The 25,803-nt window shown below is 52.6% G+C and overlaps 1 protein-coding gene across 7 annotated transcripts in view; it reads left to right on the top strand.

Annotated features, from left to right (window-relative positions):
* The window catches only part of ARHGEF1 (Rho guanine nucleotide exchange factor 1), an 891,302-nt gene that overhangs the window by 757,292 nt on the left and 108,207 nt on the right, over positions 1–25,803 (top strand). For all 7 annotated transcript variants that reach the window (XM_085615602.1, XM_085615600.1, XM_085615604.1 and 4 more), the window contains one exon: positions 3,489–3,677. In XM_085615602.1, coding sequence (XP_085471728.1) covers positions 3,489–3,677 — 189 coding nt within the window. The remainder of the gene's footprint in view (positions 1–3,488; positions 3,678–25,803) is intronic.

Raw genomic sequence — 25,803 nt, 5'->3', positions numbered from 1 at the left:
TGCAGTGCATATCAAAGCCTCTCTGCTCAGCCCAGTGGCACAGAGCAGAATGAGACCTGCACCAGCACATGACATTCATTCCATATACACTCTTTCTTACTGGCTTTGTGACACTTAATAGAGTAGAATAAAAAAGGGCAAGGGCTTCCCAAATAACCCCAGCAAGATCTTCGTGAATCTGTATGGTATGTTCCCTTGGAAAATAAATTCATTAAGGTGCAAGTATCCATTGTCTTTGAAAATCAGTCATAGTGCCAAGTGTAGTGAATCAAGAAGCAGGCAGTTAAAAATAAACAATAGTATTTATTACTAATTGCGTCTCAACATAATACAGGAAAGTTAAATGTAAAATTGTGATGTGATCTGAGAAACAGTGGTTCACATGCGATATTAAAAATTAATCAACAATAGAGGGAATACAGTTATGTGGGCAATTGGGTGAACATAGACTGGTCATGCATAATGATGGTGTACAGCACTAAACAAGTAAATTAATGAAATGTAATCACTGGTGCATACGAAAGTCAAATTCACAGCTTCTAATGGATCCAAAGATTCTTCACCTTCAGTATATTCTCGAGCTCCAGATCCTGAGATGTCTTTCAGTAGTGCTTACCCTGCATTGCTAGGGGGCACTGTAAAGCTCTGAGATGAGTTCAGACAATCCCCTAAGCGATGAAACAGAGCTACATACAAGCGCAAAGCATGCTTGCAGACATTAGTCTCTCCCTGTCCCTGTCTCTTAATGCAGATATGGAGCTCCACTCCCAACAAAGTCTGTTTTCCAATGACTCCTAAATTCTCCAGACAGTGGGACTGGGAATATGTCTCCTTTCGAAAACAACAGAATTCAAGCCTTTCTGTGACTGCAGGCTAAAGATGTTGGTCACAGGCCCACACGAAGTATGCTTTTTCTACTTTGGGTCTAATCACGCCTCAAAGTTGTGCAATAAGTGCACATTCATACACCCGAAGGAAATAAGAGAGTAGGAGGTGAGAATTTACGTCTCTGAACATTTGAACAGGCGGTTTTTAAAGCAGGGGTCCCACTTCTCTTCCAAGTCACGTGCTGATGCTCAATCACTAGGGTTGGTCTAGCACAAAGGCCCTTTCTAGCTCAAAGCCTTCTGGTAAATTATAATAAAAAAGCACCTTAAGTGCAAGTCCTCAGTGGTAAAGCCTTGTCCATCACACATGACTGGTGGGCCTGGCATGACAAAAAATGTAGAAGTCTCCCCACCTCTCGAAGTCTTGCAAGACTTTGCAAAGGCAACACTTGTATACTGCTTCTTCGGACTCTGAGCTGGTCCTGCATTGGTGTTGCCCGCGACCTGCCAGTGTGGGACAGGGTACAATATGGTCATAGCTTGTATTGCTTTAGATAACGCATGCTCTGCAATCTCCTGACATCTAATGTTGGGCTTGGACGTTTGCTCATTTTTTCTTCAAAGAAAGGCTTTGGTTTGAAGGGATGAACTATTACTCCACCCTTTGTGGGCAGTGCCTATGGGCACAGAATTTATGTCGGATTGTTTTTTTCTGTTCACACAAGAAAAGGAGGGGGGTCAGAGGAAAGTTTAAAGACCGCAAGGGTTGGTTCCCCAAACAATTAACAATATACACTGAGAAACCCTTGGGTCTGAATTAGCAAACAGAGGAAAGAAACCAGAGATTCTTTTAGAGCTTGTGGGGAGATCCCTTTGTTAGGATGAAATCCCTCGCCCACCGTAGGTGGCATGCTTCATCTTTGGGATTCTCCTCGTGATGGGAAAACCTAGTCCCGCCACGGGCAACAACTCCTCACTGAGATGGAGGAGCTAAGGGATGTTTTATTCCTAGTTTTAGGATATGCTAAATCCTGCAGTGAGAAGAGAGATAACAGATTGTTTTTTTCACCATCTGGTTCAGACGTGTATCAGTGAGACTCTGAAACTCAACAGGATCCCCACATTTCTTTCAGACCCACACAGGGAATCTTTGACACATGACAGTTGGAAAACCTTTGATGTTCCTGTTTACTCTCAACGTCACACTCTGGAGACTGGGGTTCATCAATCTAGTGTCCGAACGCCAGGGCCCTCATGCCCTCCTTTCAGTCCATGCCCCTTTTCATTGATCGTTATTAGAGAATTCAGAGCCCCACAGAGTAGTGGAATGGACGCTGTTCCAGGACTGCCCCCGGTGCCACATAAAGTACCCATAGACGGATCGGCACAAAGCTGTTACCAGGAGACAAGGGCGCACCAAAAGATGCACCAGAAGTCCACAGCTGACACACCTGACATCTTTGACAAACTAGACCCTTTCGGCACCAAGGAAGGTTAGGAGGCTACCAGCGCCTCCAACCCTGAGGACGAAGAGGAGGGTTCACAGACCCTCAGAAGCAGTGGCTACCAAATGAAGACCCCTGCCATGGTTGTAGGCACAGTTGGCTCCGACACCCCTCAAAGCTTCTCAGGAGGCCCCATGACAAAGCTGAGCACCGCTCCCAAGGGAGTATGCCATCGAGTTCCATGCATAAAACACCACGACCTCCATGTTTTCTGTCACATTCAGGTGTTGTCAGCACGGAGCAAAATGATCTGAAGGACATGTCTAAGGACCACCATCAAGTCTCAACTCCATTGGAAGTCCATGGTCCCATTAGTGCCTCAGCCTCTGTCGTCTCCGAAGCCATCGTCGGTGCAGAGAATTTCCCCGACAATTGGGTCAGAGCCCATTCTCCAGAAGTTACAGAAGCAGCTTGATACGAGGTAGAAGTGCCTCTTTATCCATTTCCATACCAAGAACTGATTTTAAGGAAAGTTTGACATCTTCTAGGGGGTCAGAGCACAAACACTGGGCACTGGATAGCAGTGTCCCAGTTTTAGAGTTCAAGATTAACTGCAGGTGAGTTCCCTAAAATATTAAATATGGGGGATGACCACCCAAAAAGGTGTCCCTTTTTAAAAAGATAAACCAGAAAAAGCAGTAATGTAGTTAAGTAACTTTTCTTTTTTTACCCTACTGAATTGTGCTGGTCGTCCTAAGGATGAAATTAATTGAACAGGCCCAAATTAAGGGTAATACAGGGTATAATGGTTCCCCTAAAGTAATTGCGAATACCAAGGGTGATAAGTGCGGGTCCGGGCAGTGGATGACCAGCCTATGTTCATCTGATTGACCGCATGATCGTATTCACACCTCTGAATCGCCCTTTCACAGAACACTTCTAGCACTTTTTACATTTCAGTTTTGTGAGTTCTATTGAGACTCAATAATAAATGCTGGGTCTGAATAGGTGCCTGCTTGTTTTTACTGTATATCCGATACTCTTAGCACCTTGATTGGCTTTCAAAGTCTTTACAGATACTTGTCACTCAGAAAATGTAGTAGTACTCTCACCTGGGGATATAGCATGCATCCATCCCTCAATAGGTTTGTTTCGTGGCCTATATCCTCCTGCTCAGGTTATTTATAACTCTGACCTCCTTTTCTGACTGATGCAGAGAAAGAGAAGGACACTGTTCTGGACAATAATCCTTTCGATGACAGCCTTTCAAGCTCTGAAGACAAAGACAAAGCTGATCATTTCCACAACTTGGAGAGCTTTCTCATGGCCAACGACATTGATATCTTTAAGTTAAGCCATTCGGCCACCGCTGGGATTCCTCACGCGAGTGAGGCACTGGAGGAAGGTGAGCATTTGAATAGCGGAAAGAGCAAGGGGTGCTCAGGATGAAGGTGAGCATCCTTAGATGGCAGGATTTGGGGGGGGTTGGGGAATGTGAGCATCTTGGAGTCAGTGGGCCCTAGAGGAATTTCTGCATCCCATGGCTAGGTGACCTTTTTAATGATCAGGGGCGTGTTAAAATAAGAAGCATCCCCAGGTGCCTGGGATGAAGAACAACTAACGGAGGGGGAAGGGCGCCTGCAAGAATGTGAGCTTTCTGGATTCAGGGGGCCTGAAGGATGGTTAGTTTGACCTGGGGGAGGTGAACATCATGTGGGGGAGGTGAGCTTCACAAGGGCAGGGTACCCGGGCAGAAGGTAAGCATCTGAGGAATGGGGCCATGGAAGAAGATGAACATCTCTAGGTTCAGCAGCACATGGGGGATTTAACCTCTTCTGTGCCCATGACGAGATAGTCTCGTCATGGAGCACGGTTGCGCTGTGCCCATGACGAGACTATCTCGTCATGAACCCCACCCACTAATGCAACGCCCGGCACAGGAGGGGGAAAGGGCGTGGCACTGAAGGGGTTAAGCATTCCAAGGGAAGAGGATCTCAAGAGGCAGGAACCATGAAGGAAAGTGAGCATCTGAGAGAAGGGGCTGTGGATGAAGATAAGCATTACTAAGGCAAGGGATCGGGATGAAATTAGGCATGTTTAGGGGCAGAAGCCCATGGGGAAGGTCAGTGTCCTGAGGACTGTGAAGGAGGATAATATCTAGAAGGGTAAGGCCCTGGGGGAAGGTGATCATCTTGAGGGTACGGCCCTTCGAGTAGGTGAGCATCACAAGAGGCGGGCACCAGTGCGGAAGATGAACATCAGCACAGAAGGAATATAGCGTTTCAAGCCTAGAGGGCCCTGAGGAATTTGGCCATCCCAGGGTCAGGAGGCCTGGGGGAAGATTAGTATCCCTTGGGGTACGGGACCTGCTTGAAGAGTCCCTGAGCATCACAAGGTGCAGAGGACTGGGAGAAGGTTGAGCATTCTCAGGAGGAAGTACAAGGCCATGGAGGAAGATGAGCTGCCCAGGACAAAGGTGCGCATCTGAGAGCAGGGGCTGTTGAGTAATATAAGAATCACGAGGACAAGGGCTCGGGAAGAAGTTGAGCATCTTGAGGGGCTGGAGCTAGGTAAGTTCCCCAGGAGCCAGGCGAAGGACATCCAGTGGGGAAATATCCCTGGAGGGACTTGATCATCTCGGGGTTGAGGTCCCTTGGAGGATGGTGAGCATTCTGTTGGGCATGGACATGGGCCATGGAAGACTATGCGAATCCTGCGTCTTCTAAGATTTCTGGCAAAGCTGAGCATACCAAGAGGCAGGGGCCCTGAAAGAAAGTAAGCATCTGAGAGCAGGGGCTCTGGAGGAAGATGAGCATCCTAGAGGCTTGAGGTATGTGAGCATACCACAAGCCACACAGGCCCTGTAAGAAAGTGAGCATCTGAGAGCAGGGACTCTGGAGGAAGATGGGCATCCTAAGGGCTTGGGGAATGTGAGCATACCAAGACACACAGGCCCTGTAAGAAAGTGAGCATCTGAGAACAGGGACTCTGGAGGAAGATGGGCATCCTAGGGGCTTGGGGAATGTGAGCATACCAAGACACACAGGCCCTGTAAGAAAGTGAGCATCTGAGAACAGGGACTCTGGAGGAAGATGGGCATCCCAGGGGCTTGGGCAATGTGAGCATACCAAGACACACAGGCCCTGTAAGAAAGTAAGCATCTGAGAGCAGGGGCTCTGGAGGAGAATGGGCATCCTAGGGGCTTGAGGTATGTGAGCATACCAAGACACACAGGCCCTGTAAGAAAGTAAGCATCTGAGAGCAGGGGCTCTGGAGGAGGATTGGCATCCTAGGGGCTTGAGGAATGTGAGCATACCAAGACACACCGGCCCTGTAAGAAAGTGAGCATCTGAGAGCAGGGGCTCTGGAGGAGGATGGGCATCCTGGGAGAAGGGGCTTGAGGAATGTGAGCATACCAAGACACACAGGCCCTGTAAGAAAGTAAGCATCTGAGAGCAGGGGCTCTGGAGGAGAATGGGCATCCTAGGGGCTTGAGGTATGTGAGCATATCAAGACACACAGGCCCTGTAAGAAAGTGAGCATCTGAGAGCAGGGGCTCTGGAGGAGAATGGGCATCCTAGGGGCTTGAGGAATGTGAGCATACCAAGACACACCGGCCCTGTAAGAAAGTGAGCATCTGAGAGCAGGGGCTCTGGAGGAGGATGGGCATCCTGGGAGAAGGGGCTTGAGGAATGTGAGCATACCAAGACACACAGGCCCTGTAAGAAAGTAAGCATCTGAGAGCAGGGGCTCTGGAGGAGAATGGGCATCCTAGGGGCTTGAGGTATGTGAGCATATCAAGACACACAGGCCCTGTAAGAGAGTAAGCATCTGAGAGCAGGGGCTCTGGAGGAGAATGGGCATCCTAGGGGCTTGAGGAATGTGAGCATACCAAGACACACAGGCCCTGTAAGAAAGTGAGCATCTGAGAGCAGGGGCTCTGGAGGAGGATTGGCATCCTAGGGGCTTGAGGAATGTGAGCATACCAAGACACACAGGCCCTGTAAGAAAGAGAGCATCTGAGAGCAGGGGCTCTGGAGGAGAATGGGCATCCTAGGGGCTTGAGGAATGTGAGCATACCAAGACCCACCAGCCTTGTAAGAAAGTGAGCATCTGAGAGCAGGGGCTCTGGAGGAGAATGGGCATCCTAGGGGCTTGAGGAATGTGAGCATACCAAGACACACAGGCCCTGTAAGAAAGTGAGCATCTGAGAGCAGGGGCTCTGGAGGAGGATTGGCATCCTAGGGGCTTGAGGAATGTGAGCATACCAAGACACACCGGCCCTGTAAGAAAGTAAGCATCTGAGAGCAGGGGATCTGGAGGAGGATTGGCATCCTAGGGGCCTGAGGAATGTGAGCATACCAAGACACACCAGCCCTGTTAGAAAGTGAGCATCTGAGAGCAGGGGCTCTGGAGGAGAATGGGCATCCTAGGGGCTTGAGGAATGTGAGCATACCAAGACACACAGGCCCTGTAAGAAAGTGAGCATCTGAGAGCAGGGGCTCTGGAGGAGGATTGGCATCCTAGGGGCTTGAGGAATGTGAGCATACCAAGACACACCGGCCCTGTAAGAAAGTAAGCATCTGAGAGCAGGGGCTCTGGAGGAGGATGGGCATCCTAGGGGCTTGAGGAATGTGAGCATACCAAGACACACCGGCCCTGTAAGAAAAATAAGCATCTGAGAGCAGGGGCTCTGGAGGAGAATGGGCATCCTAGGGGCTTGAGGAATGTGAGCATACCAAGACACACAGGCCCTGTAAGAAAGTAAGCATCTGAGAGCATGGGCTCTGGAGGAGAATGGGCATCCTAGGGGATTGAGGAATGTGAGCATACCAAGACACACAGGCCCTGTAAGAAAGAGAGCATCTGAGAGCAGGGGCTCTGGAGGAGGATTGGCATCCTAGGGGCTTGAGGAATGTGAGCATACCAAGACACACCGGCCCTGTAAGAAAGTAAGCATCTGAGAGCAGGGGCTCTGGAGGAGAATGGGCATCCTAGGGGCTTGAGGTATGTGAGCATACCAAGACACACAGGCCCTGTAAGAAAGTGAGCATCTGAGAGCAGGGGCTCTGGAGGAGGATTGGCATCCTAGGGGCTTGAGGAATGTGAGCATACCAAGACACACCGGCCCTGTAGGAAAGTGAGCATCTGAGAGCAGGGGCTCTGGAGGAGGATGGGCATCCTGGGAGAAGGGGCTTGAGGAATGTGAGCATACCAAGACACACAGGCCCTGTAAGAAAGTAAGCATCTGAGAGCAGGGGCTCTGGAGGAGAATGGGCATCCTAGGGGCTTGCGGTATGTGAGCATACCAAGACACACAGGCCCTGTAAGAAAGTAAGCATCTGAGAGCAGGGGCTCTGGAGGAGAATGGGCATCCTAGGGGCTTGAGGTATGTGAGCATACCAAGACACACAGGCCCTGTAAGAAAGTAAGCATCTGAGAGCAGGGGCTCTGGAGGAGGATGGGCATCCTAGGGGCTTGAGGAATGTGAGCATACCAAGACACACAGGCCCTGTAGGAAAGTGAGCATCTGAGAGCAGGGGCTCTGGAGGAGGATGGGCATCCTGGGAGAAGGGGCTTGAGGAATGTGAGCATACCAAGACACACAGGCCCTGTAAGAAAGTGAGCATCTGAGAGCAGGGGCTCTGGAGGAGGATTGGCATCCTAGGGGCTTGAGGAATGTGAGCATACCAAGACACACCAGCCCTGTAAGAAAGTGAGCATCTGAGAACAGGGGCTCTGGAGGAGGATGGGCATCCTGGGAGAAGGGGCTTGAGGAATGTGAGCATACCAAGACACACAGGCCCTGTAAGAAAGTGAGCATCTGAGAGCAGGGGCTCTGGAGGAGGATGGGCATCATAGGGGCTTGAGGAATGTGAGCATACCAAGACACACAGGCCCTGTAAGAAAGTGAGCATCTGAGAGCAGGGGCTCTGGAGGAGGATGGGGATTTAAAGTACCAAGCACCACAGAGGGTATCTTAGAGATGCCCCCTCAAACCTAACCTACAATCCACGTCTGGTCTGGGAGGCTGCCTAGGCTGCCACACAGCAGACATGTTGCTGGACCCCTGGGTAGGAGAGCCCCTGCTCTCCTGGGCCTGGACCACATCCTGGGTGAGGTGCTGGATCTCCTCCCCCAGGATGGGCGAGGAAAGCTTCAAAGGCAGGCCGCCTCTGTGAGCTTCCCCAGGCCACTTGCAACCCCCACTCTGGCGGGAAGCCTGGTCGGAAACCCCAAATAAGGACCGGGGATGTGCCAGCCTGCCAACCCCACCCCTCAGGTGGGGGAGGCGAGGTGAAGTACATCTCTGGGCGCTCGCCATCTTGAGGATGGACGGCCCTACCCAATCAGGACTAGGCTACTGCCCCCTCCCACAGGAGAGTGGCAGAATAGGGGTGTACCCACCCCAGGACAGGGACCCATTGGTCCCTGCCCTTCACCTACCTGTAACACCCCTAATCTAGTATTTAGGGGCACCCTGAACCTTCCTTCCCCAGATTCCAGATTCCAAAATACAAAGAAGAGCAAGAAGAAATAAGACCTGCCGTTCAGCTGCTAAAAAGAGGAAGACACCAACTGCTTTGTCCCCAGCCCTACTGGCCTGTCGACCCTCGAACCTGCTCCTGCTAAAACCCGGCACCTCTTGTGGCCAGCAACCTCACAAACCCCGGAGGACCTGGCTACCTTTTGGCTCTAAGCACCTGGGACTCCCATGAGCAGAGACTCTGCTCAAAATCAGCATCTAATCCCTGGCATCAGCCCGGAACCGCAAACCCTGCACACTCTGCACCCGCGAAGCCTGGCCTGTGCCGGAGTGAATAAAGACCACGAGGACGACCCCCTGGCAACTGTTGCCCCAAGTCCGGCACCCAAGGACTTCCCTCTACGCTCCTGACGACGCCTGCAGCCTCAGAACCAGGTACCCCCTCCCCCTCAACCGTGATCAACAGAGGGTAAGATTTCCCAACACCAAAAGGCACCCCTGCACCCGGCGCCCTGAGGCCCCCTGTGCCCAACTCCTGGGTACCTACCTATCCTCCAACTACCCAACTTACCTCTCGAAGTGGTGGTGGCACCTGAAGAATCTTCGTCCCCGAGCTTGCAGCCTTTTTCCAACCAGGAGCTTTCCCATTGAAATCAATTGAGCGCCCGAAGGCTCAAAAGCACCCTGCACCCAGCCGACTGAGTGGCCCTGGCAGTGTAACCTCTGCACCTTTCTACTTCCCCATTTGCCCTGAGCAAGTGACCAGGAGCCCAGCTCCCACAGCCGTGTGGCCTGCTAGTCAGCAGCTACCAAGCAAGGCCCCCCTGCCTCCCATAGGATAACATTGGGCCTAACTCACTCTGCACCCGGCTGCCCCTGCGCTGCTGAGGGTGTAACAACTGTACCTACCTGACCCTGGGAGACTCCTGAGTCTGTGCCCAGAACCTTAAATCTGCCTGTCGAGTACTTACCCAAAAGCCGATAACTCCATATTCACCAAAAATCAACCGAGAAACGAGAACGTAAATACTCACTTGCTTTTAGGAGAGATCCCAGTGCTGGATCTTGGTGCCCAGCACTGACCCTGAAAAATATTCACAACCGTACATACCAGTAACCCAATATCTGAAAGAAACACGTTAGTTAGATTCCTCACCTTAGAATATCCCCAGGCGTCAGACTGGATCCAGAAGATTTTTGTAGCAATACCCCTTGCGTGTCGCTAGGCGTCGTCTGCGGCTCCGCGTCCGTCGTTGGCGTTGTGCGCCGGAATGACGTTGTCGGAGTACTTAGACGCCTCCCTCGCGCGCTGACGTCAGTTCTTCTTTTTTCCGCGCCAGTAAGCTGTTGACTAACTTTTTTGACTCTTTTTGGTCACTTTCTTGACTCTGGTGCCGGTAGGATGCCTGGTTTCAAGGCCTGCGACGACTGTCACCGACTGATGTCGGTGACCGATCATCACCGCCGGTGCCTGTACTGCTTGGGCCTCGACCACGACGTGGAGTTGTGCTCCGATTGTATGGCCCTGACCTCGAAAGCTAGGCGGGAGCGGTCCCGCAAGCTTCTCGATGCTTCGCCACTCGGCTCCGCGCCCCTCTCGATCCCGGTCCAGGAGGAGGTCCAAGGATCGGTCGCGGAGCCGCACTCGACATCGTCGCTCGTCTGACTCGAAGTCTTCGGGTAAGTCGAAGCGCTCCAAGAAGTCCAAGAGGCGACACCGCTCTTCGGACTCCCCTCGCCGGTCTCGCGACTCGGCCGAGGGTCAGGGTGGTTCCACCCCCGCGGCTCCGCCGGAGCCGCAGGCGCCGCGCACGTCCCCATACCCGCCGGTCCCTGGACTGACGCGACGCCGGCGGAGGTCAGTGCCTTCCTCTCGGCCATGAGGAGCCTGGCCCCGCCGTCGACGCCCGCTGGCGCGCCTTCTGGCCCCGCGGACTCGACTGGGCGACCTTGCGCGCCGGCGGCTCCGGCCCTGGCGCCGTTGGGGGCTCCGGCCCTGACGCCGCTGGACCCCGAGGGGCCCGAACCTGGGCCCCCGTCGACGCCGGTCGACCTAGTCACGCCTCCTCCGCCGGCGTCGACACCGGTGCCACCTCCGACGCCGACTCCAGTCGACGTCAATCCCCGGTTCAGCCCCTGCCCGGTCCCGACGCCGATGCGGCGCCGCCCGACGCTGCATCCGACGCCGCTAGAGACACATTTTGTCTATCGACCGGCTCCGATCATCCCTCCTGTTTATCAGGAATCGGATGACGGGGGCCACTGGGAGGGGTCCGTGGACCCTTTGGCCCTTCAGGGCCAACTTGCACAGGACTGGGCAGATGAACTGGGGGAGGCCAGTGGTTTGGATACCTCACCGGACACTGGATTCATCTCTCCTCCGACTGTGGCTTCGGAGGAGGGTGCAGCTTTTTCTGTGGTGCTGCGCAAGGCGGCCGCGGCCCTTGGGCTTGAGCTGCCTGCCGTGGCTGTGAGGACTAACATCCTCACTGAGGTGCTTCAGTCTGCCGCATGCTCCACTGAGCCTCTGCTGCAATTCAATGAGGCCCTCATTGACGTTCTGCAGGGCACCTGGTCCAAGCCCTCCATAGTCCCTCCTGTGGATAGGAACGTTGCCAGGCGCCACCGCCCTGCTCCGGGCAACCCCAGTTTTCTGTCCCAACACCCCACCCCCGAGAGTCTGGTTATCCAGGCCTCTACCTCCCAATCCTCCTTCCCGTCCGCTCCACCGGACCGGGATTCCAAGAGACTTGAGCAGTTCGGTAAAAAGCTGTTCTCCTCGCTCAGTTTGGGCCTGCGGTCTTTGAACACCGCCTGTCTCTTGGACCGTTATTCCCACTCCCTGTGGGATACGGTGGAGGACGTGCTGCCCCTGTGCCCGGAGGAGGCCCGGGCACGGCTTTCCTCGGCTCTGGCCGATGGGAGAGATGCAGCGCGCCATCCGATGTGGACTCGACACTACGGACTCGCTGGGTAGGGCGATCTCTACCACGGTGGCGCTTCGACGTCACGCCTGGCTGTAGTCCACGTCCTTTTCAGGGGATGTCCAGAGCACTCTCATGGACATGCCTTTTGATGGCGCTCGCCTTTTTGGTGAGAAAGCGGACAGTGCGCTGGCTCGCTTCAAGGACTCCCGGGCTACGGCCAAGTCCTTGGGCCTCTCGGCCCCGCGGCCACAAGCTTCCGCTTTTCGCTCCTTTCGTGGCCAAGGAAGGGGTACCTCCTCACGTCCGCCTAGCCACCGGCCGCAGAACCAGCCTGCACGCGGTCGCGGACGTGGTTTCCGCCGAGGCGGTACTGGAGGACAACGCGGTCAGTCCACATCCACCCCGGCAGCATCCGCCTCAAAGCCTTCCTAGTCCGAGCTTTAAGGCCCATTCCTCGCCAGTGGGGGGCCGGGTTCGCCATCACCTGCTCCACTGGCGTACCATTACTTCGGACAGGTGGGTGCTGCAAATCGTCCGAAGGGGCTACTCCCTCCCCTTCGAGACGACCCCTCCAGCCATGCCACCGCAGCACCACCGTATCTCTGAGGATCATTTGAATCTTCTGCGAGAGGAAGTTCCGGCCCTCTTGGCCAAAGAGGCCGTCGGACGCGTTCCGAGCCCAGAAGTAGGTCGTGGTTGTTATTCCCACTACTTTCTGGTTCCCAAGAAGGGCAAAGGGGGCCTACGCCCTATCTTGGACCTCCGGAACATCAATGCCTTCCTCCGGAAGGAACGGTTCAAAATGTTGACTTTGGCTCAGGTTCTAGCTGCCCTAGACCCTGGAGACTGGATGGTAGCGTTGGACTTGCAGGACGCATATTTCCACATCCCCGTCCTGCCGGCCCACCGGCGTTCCCTGCGGTTCACGGTGGGTCAGGAGCACTTTCAGTTCACTGTGCTCCCCTTCGGCCTTACCAGTGCCCCTCGGGTGTTCACGAAAGTGATGGCGGTGGTCGCAGCTCATCTGCGCAGGTCAGGGGTTCCAGTCTTCCCCTATCTCGACGACTGGTTGTTGAAGGCGGGCTCGCCCCAGGCAGTCGTCTCTCACCTCCAGACTACGGTGGATCTCCTGCATTTGCTGGGGTTTTCCATCAACGTGACGAAGTCACACCTGAGCCCCTCTCAGAAGCTCCTCTTCATCGGAGCGGTTCTCGATTCGGCGCAGTTCCGGGTTCATCCACCGGAACAGCGGGTCCGGGATATACAGGCCCTGATTCCCATCTTTCGGCCTCTATCCTGGGTTTCGGTCAGGCTAGTGTTGCGGCTTTTGGGGCTGATGGCCTCCTGCATCCTACTAGTGCATCACGCCAGGCGGTGCATGCGGGCTCTGCAGTGGGACCTGAAGTTTCAGTGGGCCCAGCATCACGGCAACCTGTCCGACCATGTCTTGATCTCGGAGGGCACTGCACAGCAGTTGCAGTGGTGGCTCACGGACCGCGATTGGGTCACGGGCAAGAGCCTCTCCCTACCCCTACCGGAGCATGTCGTAGTGACGGATGCGTCCCTCCGGGGATGGGGTGGCCATATGGGAGAGGCGGAGATCAGAGGCCTCTGGTCTCCGGCGGAGTCTCGCCTCCACATCAACTTGTAGGAGCTGAGAGCGATCCGACTTGCACTGAAAGCCTTCCTTCCCTCTGTCCGGGGAAGTGTCGTGCAGGTGTTCACGGACAACACCACCGCCATGTGGTATTGCAACAAACAGGGCGGGGTGGGGTCGTGGACCCTTTGTCAGGAGGCTCTGCGCCTCTGGACATGGCTGGAACACCAGGGCATCACCCTGGTGGTTCAACATCTGGCGGGCTCTCTGAACGCCAGAGCAGACGAACTCAGCCGCCGGTGCATGATGGATCACGAATGGCGTCTGAACTCCGAGGTGGCGCAAGGTCTCTTTCAGCAGTGGTGAGAGCCTTGGTTAGATCTATTCGCCACCGACGAGAACGCGCAATGTCAGCAGTTCTGCGCGTTGGAATTTCCAAGGCGGAACTCGCTCGGCGACGCTTTTCGTCGCGAGTGGAGTTGCGGTCTGTTGTACGCCTTTCCGCCTATACCACTTCTGCCCAGAGTGCTGAAGAAGATCAGGCACGACCGGGCCCAATTCATCTTGGTGGCTCCGGATTGGGCTCGAAGGTACTGGTATCCCGAGCTACTCAGTATGTTGACGGATCCTTCGATACGTCTGCCCCTTCGGGAGGATCTTCTGTCGCAGCAGCAGGGGACGGTCCTCCACCCGAACCTGTCCAGCCTCCACCTCCATGCGTGGAGATTGAGCGGCGGCAGTTGATGCCATTTGACTTGCCTCCTGAAGTCTGTGATATCATTCTGGCAGCCAGGCGTCCCTTCACAAAGACGGTATACGCCTGCCGGTGGAACAAATTTGTGGCATGGTGCACAGCAAAGGCTGTGGATCCCCTTTCCGCCCCTCTTTCTGAGGTTCTCCTCTTTCTTCTTTCTTTGGCCCGGCAGGGCTCTGCCCTGGGCACCTTAAAAGGTTATCTTGCTGCCATCTCTGCCTTCTTACGGCTTCCTGATCAGCCCTCTCTTTTCAAGTTCCATGTAGTGTCACGCTTTCTTAAAGGCATTACTCACACGTTCCCTCCTGTCCCTTTCGTAATGCCTCAGTGGGACGTCAATCTTGTCCTAACATTTCTGATGTGCGCTCCCTTTGAGCCTTTTCACAATTGTCCTCTTCGTCTTCTGACTCTTAAGACTGCTTTCCTGGTAGCCATCACCTGGGCTAGACGGGTGAGTGAGCTCCAGGCTCTATCGTCCAAGCCTCCTTTTCTATCTGTTCATCCGGACAAGGTTGTCCTTCGGCCTCGTCCTTCCCTTCTACCGAAAGTGATGACCCCCTTTCATCTTGGGCAATCTGTCACCTTGCCCACCTTCTTTCCGCCTCCGCATCCTTCCAAAGAGGAAGAGCGGTTCCACCGTCTGGACCCAAAACGTGCGCTCTCCTTTTATTTGGACCGCACGAAACAGTTCCGGGTGGACGACCAGCTTTTCGTTGGCTACGTGGGTGCTAAGAAGGGGAAAGCTGTGCACAAACGGACCATCTCCCGGTGGGTCGTTTTGTGTATAAAAACCTGTTATTCCTTGGCAAAAAAGGTCCCTCCTGTTGGGCTGCGAGCCCATTCTACTCTGGCCACAGCGGCTACTACTGCTTTGGGACGGGGAGTCCCTTTGCAGGACATCTGTCAGGCGGCGACGTGGGCTTCGCTGCACACGTTTGCCAGGCACTATTGCCTAGACAGCCAAGTCCGGAGGGATGGCTTCTTTGGCCGTTCTGTCCTCCAGGACTTTCTGGTGTGAACTTGGTTTGCAGTCCCACCACCGGGGTTGGTATTGCTTGGGTATCTATTCTAAGGTGAGGAATCTAACTAACGTGTTTCTTTCAGATGAACAAGTTACTTACCTTCGGTAACTATGTATCTGTAAGAAACATTAGTTCGTTAGATTCCTCACCGACCCACCCATCCTCCCCGTTCTGCGAACTGACATCTAGGGTTAAGGCTATCCTTTTCAGGGCCCTAGATTTTTTGGCACCAGTGTCGGTCTCTTGCATGGCTCTGCGTTCCTGGCACGGAAAGCTATGTACAAGAACTGACGTCAGCGCGCGAGGGCGGCGTCTAAGTACTCCGACGTCATTCTGGCGCACGACGCCAACGACGGACACGGACCCGCAGACGACGCCTAGCGACGTGCAAGGGGTATTGCTACAAAAATCTTCCGGATCCAGTCTTGTTCTTTCTTCCATAAGAAACCATTGACTGTTTTTCTGTGAAATTTCTTTTAAGTGTCGATTTTTGCAAAACTTTAAATAGTCTTTAAAGATCGTGCTAACTGTGAAAACGTAATTACTTACCTGTTTTAAATAGAGGTCCCAGTACTGAGTCTAGGCACCCAGTACTGGATTACAAAAGTAACGAGAACATACTATATCTGCAACTTGAATTTTCTTCCATTGGTACTCATTGACTGTTTTCTACGACATTTCTTCTAAGTGTCAAATTTTAAAATAACAAAATATTTCCTAAAAATCATAGCAGTAACTAAGTCGACTTTTATCACTTGTTTCTGAGAACTTTCCCAGGACTGAATCTAGGATCCAGTCCTGGAATTACAAAAGTAATCCTGAAAGTAATCTATTGCAAATAACTTGAAACTTCCATTGAACTCAATGCATTATTGTGTTTGAAATTGTGTTGCCTATTGCAACAACTTGTAACTATCTACAAAAGCCAATTGCATATTGCAAAAGTATTTACCTAAAGCATCTCATTCTGAGAAAGTATATTTTAATAACTATTGTTGGTTCTAAAATAAAACAGACATATATTTTTTATATAAACCATTGGCCTAGAGGTCAGTTATTGAGTGTGTGAGACCATGTTGCTGACTGAGTGTGTACAACAAATGCTTTACACTGTCCTCTGATACTGCCTTACTGCTCGACCAAGCTACCACTTTAGAGAGTACGGTTATATCTAACTTTAGCCTCTGCCAAACCTCTGGGGACTGTGGACTCTGTGCACACTCTACCTATTTGGGAACAGTATATACAGAGCCACTTTCTTACAAGGAGGAATCCAAGTATTCCAAGGAGTCTGGAGGAAGGTGGGCTTCCCATGGGTTAGGTGAGCATTGCGAAGAGCATGGTCCCAGGAGTAAGGTGAACATCTTGTGGGTATGTGAGCATAGTGAGTGATATGTGCCCTGGAGGGAGGTGATCATCTCGAGAATTAGGTCCTTGGATGTAGTTGGGCATTATAGAGGCCATGGGCCCAGGATGAAGGTGATCATCGTGAAATTGAGATATTTGAATGTAGGTGGGCGTTATAAGGGGCATGGGCCCAGGAGGCAGGTGATCATCGCGAGAATGAGGTTCTTGGATGTAGGTGGGCGTTATAAGGGGCATGGGCCCAGGAGGAAGGTGATCATCTCGAGAATGAGGTCCTTGGATGTAGATGTGTGTTATAAGGGGCATGGGCCCAGGGGGAAGGTGATCATCTCGAGAATGAGGTCCTTGGATGGAAGTGAACATTCTAAGGGGTATGGGCCCAGGAGGAAGGTGATCATCTTGAGCATCTGGAGGAAGGTGAACATCTTGTGGGTAGGTGAGCATTGTGAGGGGCATGAGCCCTGGAGGAAGGTGAACATTGGTGCATGAGTAACTTAAACTTTCGAAGGGGAGGTGGTCTGGAGGAAGGTGAGCATTCTGAGGGCGAGTGGCCAGGAGGAAGTTGAGCCTCCTGTAAATGGGAGCCCTAGAGAAGGAGGTGAGCATCCTACGTGATCATGTGTTGAAATTAGGCCTTGCGGTAAATTCCGTTCCGCTCGTGGAATTTGCGGAATTTGGGTAATTTCGCATACCGCGGAGAACGCGGAATTGGCCAAAATTCTGCATTCTGCGTCTTCGCGGAATTCTTTGCTTTTTCGCGTTCTCAAAATGCGTGTTCGCAAGATATTTTCCCCCGAGCACACAAACAGCATTCGCGAACAGGAAAAAAGCATCGCGAACAAGCAATTCCACGTGTTCGCGGAATTTCTGCGTGCTCACGGAGATTTTTTTACCGTTTTGTGGAGCTTTGTGTAGCGCGACTATGCAAATTCCGCCCACCCCTAGTTGAAATGGAGGAGTGTGTGGAGCTCTGCATTTGTGCTTCTTAACCAGTGGGCGGGATCAATTATGAACCTTATTCCCAACCTTTTTTAATTTTAGAAAAAAACAGCTCCCCTATATTTTGATAGAAAACAGGACGGTTGATGTGCCTTTGGTGGAGCAGGAAGGAAGGGGTCTCCTATATTGAGAAGCCATGGTAGAGGAAGACATAGAATGAAGTCTTCTTGCCAAGCTGACTGCTGACTGAAAGAATGTAAACATGTTCTAAAGGCTTCTTAGGAGCCAATATATGGCTTTAATTCATGGAGTCATTTTAGACTTCTTGGAAGCAAAGATTTATACTTTTTAGAACAAGGTTGTAAGTCAGTCACAACTAATGTAAAAATGTTTGTTTCAATATTCTATTCAAGTTCTTCTTTGTACATTAGTTATGAAACAAAGTAATGCCCTTGTTATATTTTTGTATTGTAATCCTGAGTGCTCTTAAGACATTGTTGACATGACAGGGCTTTGTGAGCTATAGAACGTGAACGTGTTTCACCCCCTGTGGCGCCCAGGCCTGAGGCTTTTTCAAGGTGGTTTACAAATAACATACATTTCCAAAACAATTTGATATCTTCATTCAGATTATTGGAAAAATCAGCAATGTTCATGGGAAGCATCATGGTAAGGACAAACCGAAAGTTAGAAAGAAGGTGAAAAATAAACAGAAAAAAAATCCATATTCGTCTTATGACATATCAAGTCATATTAACCGACATTATTTAACAATGTGCGTTTACTTCATCTGATAGAGACTACTAGCCGCAGATTCCTTCACGTAGAATTATCCCCAGGCGTGAGACTGGATCTGGAAACTTTTACCAAAGCATTCCTGCACGCCGGGGGCGGGGGGACATCACGCGATTCCACCCAGGTGTCGTCCGCGTACGTGACTTCAGTGAGGTCACATAAGGCCCACCCCGGCTCGCCTACGTCAGTTTTTTTTCCTTTTCCGCGTGCAACCCGGATCCGTTCCTTGCTGCGGGCCTGTTTCAGGCTCCCCTTTCTTCCATTCTTTTTTGGTGGGAGGAGTGTGCGAATGCCTTCGGGCTTTAAAACTTGCACGTTTTGTGGGCGTCTTATGTCGGCGACGGACCCTCACTTCCTTTGCATGTGGTGTTTGGGGGGAGGATCACGGCACCTCGGATTTTGTGGCGTGCCAAAAGTTGAAGCCGAAGTAGCGGCGGAAGCGCCGCATGAAACTTCGCACGGCGTGTCTTTCCAGGTCGACGTCCTCCCCTCGGTCTGCTTCGGCGGCCGGCTTCAGGTCTGGCCGTGGTAGTCGTCCTCGCCTTTCTCCGATTTTACGTGAGCGTCGCTCACTGGTGGGTAAGTGTCGCAGTTCGTCCTTGGGGGCTGGTTCTCGGCCTACCGGGGGTGTGGACTCTCCGCGGGTGATGCGGCCCCGCGTATCGTCCTATCCATCGTTTCCCGGTGTTGGGGCATCGAGAGTCCAGATGGAGACTTACGCGGCGGCTTTACAGGCCTCGCTGGCGTCTCCTCCTCCTTCCCCTCCTGGGGCATCGGCGGATCCCTCGCCTCACGCAGGTGCCTCTGCGGCACCGCCAGTGGCTCCGGCCCCGGCGCAGACTGGGTCAGATTCAGGCTTGGAGGATATGGTGCTGTTGGGGTGCGGCTCCTCTGGGGCACCTCCTTCAGGCCACAACGTCTCTGCCTCGCCGCAACGCCCTCGGTGGTCCCTGTGGTGTCGCGGGAGGTCGCCGGGGCTCGGGTCGCATCCACGAGCCCCTCTCGGTCCCTTGGCAGGGTGGTCCTGTCTAAGGCCAAGGTGACGCCGCTACGGTGCCGGCAGCAGCTGGACCGTGCGGAGTCACAGGGGTCAGTGGCCCCTCCTCGTCCCACTCCAGGTCGAAGGCAGACCCCTCGTCCTTCTCCGAGCTCCTCTCGTACCGCCGTACCCGCCTCGTTGGAGGGCGAGTCAGAGGTTGTATCGTCCCTGGCTCCACCACAAGGGTTGCCGGGCCGCGGCCGGCAGAGGGCTTCAGGCCCCTCCCCGGGCCCATCCTGTTCCCCCACGCAGGTGGTTGCCTCGGTAGGGGTCGGACTGGCGCCGTCCCGGCGCCTTTCTGGGGTCAGTGCACATACAGCTCTACTCCGGTTCCCGCTCAGGTCTCCGGTGTAGGGTGACTTGGAGGTCCCTTGCCCGTCTATGCCGCCGGTGTCCTGCCTTAAGCGGCCGACTCCACAGTTCCCCACAGGGGTCGTAAGGCCGATTCGTCTTCGGACGCTCCTTCTCCGGAGGCAGGCTTTATTTTGGTGTCGTCCTCCCCGGAGACTGGTCGCCGTTTGGTGTCTTTTTCACCGGCGTCGAAGGGTGGCCCCCCTCCCTTTTTGCGGCAGGGGTGTCCGTCGGAGCAGCAGCAGGGCCCTCTTTCTTCGGCACCTCCTGACTTCCAGCTCTGGCCATTGCCCGCCCCGCTTGGCCTCGGCCGCCTTAGCTTGCAGCCGTCGCCCACAGTGGAGTTGCTTTCTCCACTGCGGGGCCCTACGGATGCGGGTGCAGTCTTCACTCACGCTGTGTCCACGGCTGTGGGCATCCTACGCATGGGTGACCCGGTGGCTCACTTTCCGGCGGACCATCTGTTGGAGGTCCTCCACCAGGGCTCTGGTGGGAGGGAAATCTTGCTTCCCTTTGAAGGTTCGCTCCTTTCTGCCTTGACAGGGGCTTGGAGGCGTCTTGCCTCTGGGGACCCGGTGCCTCTGCATCTTCTGCATCGGCACCTTCCGACGCCGCGTGACCCGGCGTGCCTGTCCGTTCACCCCTCGGCCGCCAGTACCCTTCTGCGGACTGCTTTTCCCTCCCTACCGCCCCTGTTGGCTCTGCTGTCCAGGGAGGCCCGCTGGCTGGACACTTGGGGACGCAACATTTTCACCTCGACCAGCACAGCCCTGCGGCCCCTTAACACCTTGTGTGTGCTGGCTAGGGCCTCCTCCTGTTTGTGGGGCTTGGCTGAGTCTCTGGGGTCTGCAGCGTCCCATGGGTCTGCTCCGGTGGATTTGCTGCACCATTCGTTAGATGGCTGGGAGATTGCGGCGTTTATTCTCAGCTCTGCTCTAGACGTCTCTGAGGCGCTGGGCCGGGCCATGGCTTACTCAGTTGCTCTCCGTCGCCATGCTTGGCTTCGGGACGGCGTCATCCCTTAAAATATTCGGGAGAGGCTCATTGATCTCCCATTTGATGGCAGTCTGTTGTTTCATGCCCCGGCCGACTCTGCCATCCAGAGGCTCTCGGCAGGGCTCCGTCCTCCTCCGTCCCCTCCTCAGTGACTTCTGAGTTAGGGTTGCCTTTAGGTCTACTTAGGCTGGCGGTTATGGTTGTGGAGTATGTTTTTCTGGCCGATTACGTCCTTCCTTGGGACTTTGGCATTGTTGGCTGCTGGACGGCCCCTTGTTGCTGTTGTTGTGTGTGAGTTCTGCAGGAGTTGTTGTGCAAACTTGGCCCTGAGATTGGGCTTTCTGCTTTGCTTGGGCTGCTGTCAAGCCTGTTGCGGGGATGTTTTTTTTTTCCCCCGTGGTTCTTTTGTTTCTTCCTCTGCTGCGAAAGTTCTTCCAAAGAGGGTTCCCCTATATTGGGACTTCACGTGCCCTATGTGGGGCTATGGTAGCTGTCATATGGCTTATGGTCTGCTGGAGGGTTCTGGTCGCCTTCGGGTACTTGTTCTCCTTGGTGTTTCAGTAGGTTGCTTTGCTCCCTGAGGTCGTGTGCGCTGCCACTCGTGGTGGTGGTCTGGGCCTCTCCGTCACTTCCTGCTTCCGTTATGCGGTCTGGGATGTCCCTTACTAGGCGTTGCCTACGTGGTCTTACTGGGGCCTCGAGCTGTTCTTCTTGCTTCTGGCCTTGACTGCCGGCATTTTTCTGGCTGACAGGCTGCTCTCCATCTGGAGTGGGCTCGCCTTCTTCTCCCTAGTTTCCTTGAGCTCTCTAGGCTTCTTCTTCCTGTCTTGATATTCGACCGAAGCTGTGCTGCCTTGTGGGTTTGTGCGGTGCTTCGACCTCTCAGCCCTTGCCCTTGGTTCCTCTGATGTGGGTGTGCGAGCCTCTCCAGCCTTCTTTCCCTCCTACGTCCCCTTGGGGTGCTTGGGGGGGTTCCCTTGGCCTGGCAGGGGCGAGGTTCTACCTAGTCCACAGATTTGGTCCCATGTGGGTCCCTCTGCTCTTCATTGGCTGGTGGGGTCCTTTCGCAGACCCTCCTTCCCCGGGGGTATTGCTAGGGTATCTATCCTACGTGAAGGAATCTGCGGCTAGTAGTCTCTATCAGATGTATGAGTTACTTACCTTCAGTAACGATGTATCTGGTAGAGACGATTCTAGCTGCAGATTCCTTCACGGCCCGCTCTTCCTCCCCTATTCTGCGAGGACCCTTGGGTTGGTCTTTGGTACTCGCCTCCTGGGGGTGGCGGGGAGGGGCTGTGTCTCCTGTGATTGCCTTCCTTGTTCTTGACGGGTGGCTCCGGCTGGGTGCAGTTCCTTCCTTCCTTGATTCTTTGGAGGATGGGGTTTCAGTGCGCTGGTGCCCTGCTCCCCTGACTACTCCAGGTTGGGGTGGGGGGGGGGGGGGTTGCTTCTATCCTTGTCCTCCCTCCCCTCCCTCCCTTCCATTGCTGTCCTCTAGTTTGAAGGTCCTCTGTCCGTGTCTTGCCCTTGTCCATGTCTTGCCCTTGTCCTTGTGGGTGGTTGCCCTCTAGGTTGGGGTGGCTTGGTGGTTTGTTGTCCCTGTCCGTCTTGGGACTGGTCCACTTCCTTGCTCAGGATGAGGGGGGTGTGCTTTCTTCGTGTGCCATGACTTTTGCCTGTTCTTCCCTTCGGGGCACAGGGATGGGAGGTTGTCTATGTGCGGGCAGGGTGGCTGCGCAGTTTTCTGCTTGTTCTTCTTTCTTCTTTCCCTGCCCTTGGGGTCTGCGGTGTTGGCACTACCCTGGTGGTGTTGTTAGTCGCCGTTTCTTTCCAACTTTTCTGCTCTTCGCACACTGTTCCCATGCTCCCACCGTTTTTTTATCTGGTGATTCCGCGTTGTGGTGTGGAAAAGTTCTCCGAAGAAAACTGACGTAGGCGCGCCGGGGCGGGTCTTATGTGACCTCGCTGACGACATGTACGCGGACGACGCCTGGGCGGAGTTGTGTGATGTCACCCCGCCCCCGGCGCGCAGGGATGCTGTGGAACTGTCACCACAAGTACGCTCAGAAGGATCAGCATCCGGTCTTCAACCTTTGCCTACTGCTGGATCATCGAAGCGAGGACTGTAACGCGTGCTCCGGCTTCACCCCGAAGACGTTGAGGGTGAGAGAAAAGCAGAGACGAGCCAAATACAACATACAACGCCAAGGACCACCGCCATTGCTGCGAGACCTGGGCCTCTCCAGTGAGGAGGAAGATAACGTCGCCAAAGGGCCAGAAGGTGACGGGGACAGATGTTTCAGTCGTGGTGGTCAAGAAGAACACTTCGAAGGAGGTAAGAGAGTCGTCGACCTCGAAAAAACTAAGAGTCTCGAAAATCAGACTCAGTACTTTCAAAGGGAGCCTCGATTTCGAAGCGCTCTGTGACCGCAGCTGCATCCAAGCAAAGACACACCGTAGGATCCTTAGATAAGGACTCCGTAACAGCAATGACCCTCGAAAAGACAAAGACGTTGAAAGACAGTCTGGCAACGGACGCCTGGGTGTCGGAAAAAAAGAGAGGTCTAAGCGAACGTCGACGACCGGATCGGCTCAATGAGTGCGAATCGGAAAGCCGAAAGTCTCGATGCCGAAATACACGCTGCCGAGATGGAGAAGAAAAGGAAGAGGCTCAAAGCCTAAATGGCTAATATTTAACGTAAAAAAGAATTTGACGAAAGCTTAAAACAATTCAAGATACCGCCAAAAACAACAAGTACTGAAGGTGAAAAGGTTGTCGAGGAACTACTACCACCGACAACACCTGAGCCGATTAAAGAAGAGGAAGAATCATTCTTTTTCGGATCGGCGATCTCGGAGAATCAAGACCTCCAGTGGCAAGATTGCGACGCTGAATCACCTGAGGGGGCTGTGGAAACATATCCTTCGAGGCCATCACCCCCAAATTACATTGGCATGTATAACCAGGTAATTAAAAAAGCAGCAGAAAGTTATGGTGTTCAGCTGCAGGAAGAAAAACCGCAATCATGTTTTTATTGGAGACTTTGATGCCAATACAATCAAGAAATCAATTCCTTCCAATGCTGCTAAGTGTACTGGACCAGGGAAAAGAGACATTCAAGGAGCCTGCAACATGCAAGGCTATCACACCAAGAGCAGAAAAGGAATATAAGCACTCCTCGAAGGACCCTATATACATCAGAGGGTCTGTACCACCTGACTCCATTATTACTTCCACAGCAAGGAAAAGAGCAAATGTACCAACAACAGTGGGACCACCTCCAGACAAAGAAAGCAAGAGGATGGACTATGCAGGGAGGAAGATAGAAAGAAGTGCAGCAAATCAATGGCGCATAGCTAATTTCAATTCATTGCTAAACAGACATGCTTATCAACATTGGGAGGAGGTAGGAGAATTGCTAAAGAATCTACCTGAACAATTCCAAAGAAGAGCTTGCCACTTGGTAGAGGAGGATAAAAACGTTGTGAATACATGGCTGATGAAAAACTCGTATCAATTCAAAAAGGACAACGAGACAGCTAGATCCATGGGTGCTCTACAATTCAGAGGCATGCGTAGAGGCACACCATCAAGGAGACCAGCAGGGAGAGGTACACACAAACCTGCTAGCTCACATCAAAGTTTCCAGCAAACATACCAAGGGGCAAGCCAGGGTCAGCAGCAGAGCTGGCAATACCAACAAGGAAGGCAATCCTTTCGAGGGCATTCCTGTGTCAGAGGACAGACACAAAGAGGTGGACAACAAACCTCTACTAAGTAAGTGCACTCAAAAAAAGGTACACTCACGAAGAACAGCAGTGAGGGTACACACAGAAAAACAACATAAACAAAACCTGTCAGTTTACAGTTCCTCCAACATACCACTCCAGTAGAAGGCAGATTAAAACTTTTCCTGCAAAAATAGATGGAAATAACCACAGACAAATGGATCTTAAACAGGATACGGTGCAGTTCCTGCATAGAGCTAACGAAGCAACCTCCAAACAGGAGACCAAAGCAAAAGATACATTCAAAAGCAGAATTATCTCACTTAGTCAAAGAGGTGCAGGAACTTCAGGGGAAACATGCAATAGAGCACGCACCACAAAAAGAAAAGAACACCGGAGTATATTCAACTTACTTCCTAATTCCAAAAATAGACGGAACATTATGACCAATATTAGAACTAAGGTTTCTAAACAAATTAATAAAAAAACAAAGATTCAAAATGACTACACTGCAAGAGGTGCTACCTCAATTGCAAGAAGGAGATTACATGGCCACAATAGACTTGAAGGATGTATACTTACACATCCCGATGAACAAAAGGCACAAGAGGCGGTTAAGATTTGTGGTGAACAAAAGACACTACCAATTCAAGCTACTGGCTTTCGGGTCTAAAATCTGCACCAAGAATGTTTACAAAGTGTCCAGCAGCAATAGCAGCACATCTCAGAAGGAAGGAGATTCATGTTTACTTCTTCTTGGACGAGTGGTTAGTAAGAGCAAACTCTTAGTCTATGCAAACAGCATATACAACAGGTGAAAGAGACACTAGTTCAACTGGGGTTCTCCATACATTGGGAGAAATCATCACCAGAACCAGAACTCATAAAGGTGTCCTTAGGTGCAGCGATAAATACAGTGTTAGGGAAAGCATTCCCAAGCGAGAAAAGGAGATCCGCCTTAGTGAAGGAGACTCATTTATACCAGAAGGGGCATCATCCGACAGTGAGGACAGTAGGGAAATTACTAGGAATGATGGCCTCATGCATTCATTTAATTCCCAACATTTGTCTACACATGAGACCATTTCAAGAATGGCTCCAGACACAATGGTTACAGGCAACAGGGAGTTTGGGAGGATCTAGTGGTTGTCACACAGACAGTTCATCAGGAGATGGCATGGTGGAACAAAGCAAACATAGCACAGGGGAGATTTTTCACACCACCAACTCCAACAGTGACCATAACAACAGGTGCGTCCCTAATAGGATGGGGAGCACACATGAACAACCTCAAAGGGAGGAGATTGTGGACACAGCAGGATGCAGTGAAGCACATAAATATCTTGGAGCTAAAAACAGTATTCTTAGCCTTAAAAGCCTTTCAGAAAGAGCTATACGGGAAAAGTGTTTTGATACAAACAGACAATACAACAACAATGTTTTACATAAACAAAAAAGGAGGGACTCAGTCTGTTACACTCTCAACGCTAGCTCAAGATTTGGAGATGGGCAATCCCAAGGGGAATAGAC

Source organism: Triturus cristatus, chromosome 7, assembly GCF_964204655.1.
Source record: "Triturus cristatus chromosome 7, aTriCri1.1, whole genome shotgun sequence".
Lineage (NCBI taxonomy): Eukaryota > Metazoa > Chordata > Amphibia > Caudata > Salamandridae > Triturus > Triturus cristatus.
The sequence above is the reverse complement of the archived record's forward strand: the minus strand, read 5'-3'. Positions and strand labels throughout refer to the sequence as shown.